Source organism: Chrysochloris asiatica, unplaced genomic scaffold, assembly GCF_000296735.1.
Source record: "Chrysochloris asiatica unplaced genomic scaffold, ChrAsi1.0 scaffold00182, whole genome shotgun sequence".
Taxonomy (NCBI): Eukaryota; Metazoa; Chordata; class Mammalia; order Afrosoricida; family Chrysochloridae; genus Chrysochloris; species Chrysochloris asiatica.
The window spans coordinates 5,956,789-5,959,032 of record NW_006408700.1 but is presented as its reverse complement, the minus strand read 5'-3'; the positions used below and the strand labels follow the sequence as shown (position 1 = coordinate 5,959,032).

At 35.7% G+C, this 2,244-nt stretch overlaps 1 protein-coding gene across 1 annotated transcript in view; it reads right to left on the bottom strand.

The window, feature by feature from the left end:
• GINM1 (glycoprotein integral membrane 1) overlaps positions 1–2,244 on the bottom strand; it is a 63,379-nt gene that overhangs the window by 29,806 nt on the left and 31,329 nt on the right. The window contains exons 3-4 of the mRNA XM_006872078.1: positions 741–800; positions 477–573 (exon numbers count right to left, since the gene is read on the bottom strand). Coding sequence (XP_006872140.1) covers positions 477–573; positions 741–800 — 157 coding nt within the window. The remainder of the gene's footprint in view (positions 1–476; positions 574–740; positions 801–2,244) is intronic.

Sequence of the window (2,244 nt, the reverse complement as noted above, 5' to 3'; positions counted from 1 at the left end):
GTATAGGCTACAAGTACTTAGGGATAAACTTACTACCATAAACGTTATCTGAAAAGTAGTAAGAACACTATGTAACTATACACACTCCTCACAGTGTTCATTCCATTTAAATGTATATTCTAATGTAACAAATCTGTTTCTCTTTAGTCTATGTATGTCAACATAAAAAAGGTTAAAAAGAAAAACATTATACTGATCATTTTTCTATGATATGCAATTACGATCATAGCCCTCCAAGATTTTGGGTCCCGTCATTCCATTTACTACACCTCTGCTCATTCATATATTGGCATCTACCTACCAGAAACGAAAGTCTATCCGTCTTACAAAAAGGAAAAAAAAAAAAAAGAATATGCCAGGAATAATCAATGTAAAGTAAGAAAACTTTAAATACCTTAGAGTTATTATATAATCTAATGATGGATATTTTCAATTTACTAAAAACAGAACTGTGGAAATGATTGAGTGGTACTCACCTATTACAGTCTGACAGCTTATTCGGGTTACACCATTATTTACAGGGAAGTCATTGACATATACCTGTCCAGCCTCATAGGTTATGTTAAGAACCACCTTAAAATAAAGCAGTATACACATTAATTCCAGTGGTTTACAAGTGACAACACACCCTTTAAGTCATAAACACATGATCTAACTGAATTAGATATGTTGGTCAAAATGAAATCGGTTGTATATTTTGCTAAATGGTATACTAAAAAAACAATCAAAATGAGACACACCTGTTCTCTAGATACCTGTCCATCATCTGTCAAGGTAGTTACATTAACTCTGATGCTGTCCTGCAAAAACAAACAGGACATAAATTGGGCAGATGTGCATTTCACAATCTGAGAATTGCTCAGTTTTGTTTTCCCTAATTATATCGATTGCATAACAATTACAGTGATAAAAGAATAGTTTTAAAAAACACCATTTTCATTTTTAAAGTCCTTTTCATGCCCTTATTCACAATTTCATTTATTTATCATCTATATGTGGCACTGTATGTTAAGTAATGGACTACTAACTGCAAGGTCAGTGGTTCAAACCCACCAGTTGCTCCTAGGAAATACACAGGGTTGCTATGAATCAGAGCCAACTCGATGGCACTTACCAACAACAAATAAACTTTTCCCATTTAATTGTGAAATGTATCACACAATATGCACGGGTTCAAAAGAAGACTAATAATTAGTTACATCCTTATCACTGCATGCTGTTGAATCTAGTCCACTCAGAGCAACCCCATGGGACAGAACTGCCCCATAGGGCTTTTTAGGCTATAATCTTTATGGGAGCAGATTGCCAGGTATTTTCCCAAGCACTTAACCATTGTGCCACCAAGACTCTTTGCATTCTCATATGGTGCCATAGGATAAACACTCAACCTCAAGGTCGGTTTGAACTGCAAGGTTGGCAATTCAAACTCTCCAGCTGCTCCTTGGAAACCCTATACAGGGTCACTATGAGTCGAAACCGATTTGATAGCACTTAACAATTCAAGCTAAGGAGTCCTGGTGTGCTGTTACACCGCAAGGTTGTTTTGAACCAGAGCTGGTGGTTCAAACTCACCAGCTGCTTCCCAGAAACCTTATACAAGGTCGCTATGAATCGGAACTGACCCAATGACTTTAACTACCACCACCACTACCCAAGCTAAAATGTAAATTACTACCTTAGTTTGCTGCAGACTCGTCACGTTTCTCTGTCCCCTCTGAAGAAATCCCAGGACTGACTCTCGTATTAACCATTTCTTGCTTTGTTTTATAGTTTCCTTACCTATATATACACCTTTCTCTAAATAATTTATTGTCTAGTTATATCTGTGTCTGAACTTGATGTAAGTAGCATTATATGTGTTCTTCTGGAACTTTTTTCCCCAAAATTGTTGACACATGCAACTGCAGTCATTTCTTTACATTGCTGTATAATATTGCATTATAGGATTGTATTCATTCTACTGCTAATGGATATTTGACTTTTTAAAATTCTAAACATGGTTGACTCTTTTTGATTGTGTCTTCTAATGTGCTTTCCCTCTATTGGCAGTTTATCCAAATACTTGAGCTTATTAATGACCTGTTTTCTACAGCGAAGAAAGCACCATTTGAATGTGTATTCACCATTGAACATATGAACTACAATCTGTAGTTATAAATTAAAATTCTTCCCTAAATGTATTCAGAGATAAGACATTGCTATCCTAGAATAAAAACAGCATTCCTCTCAAATAATCCTTCTCCT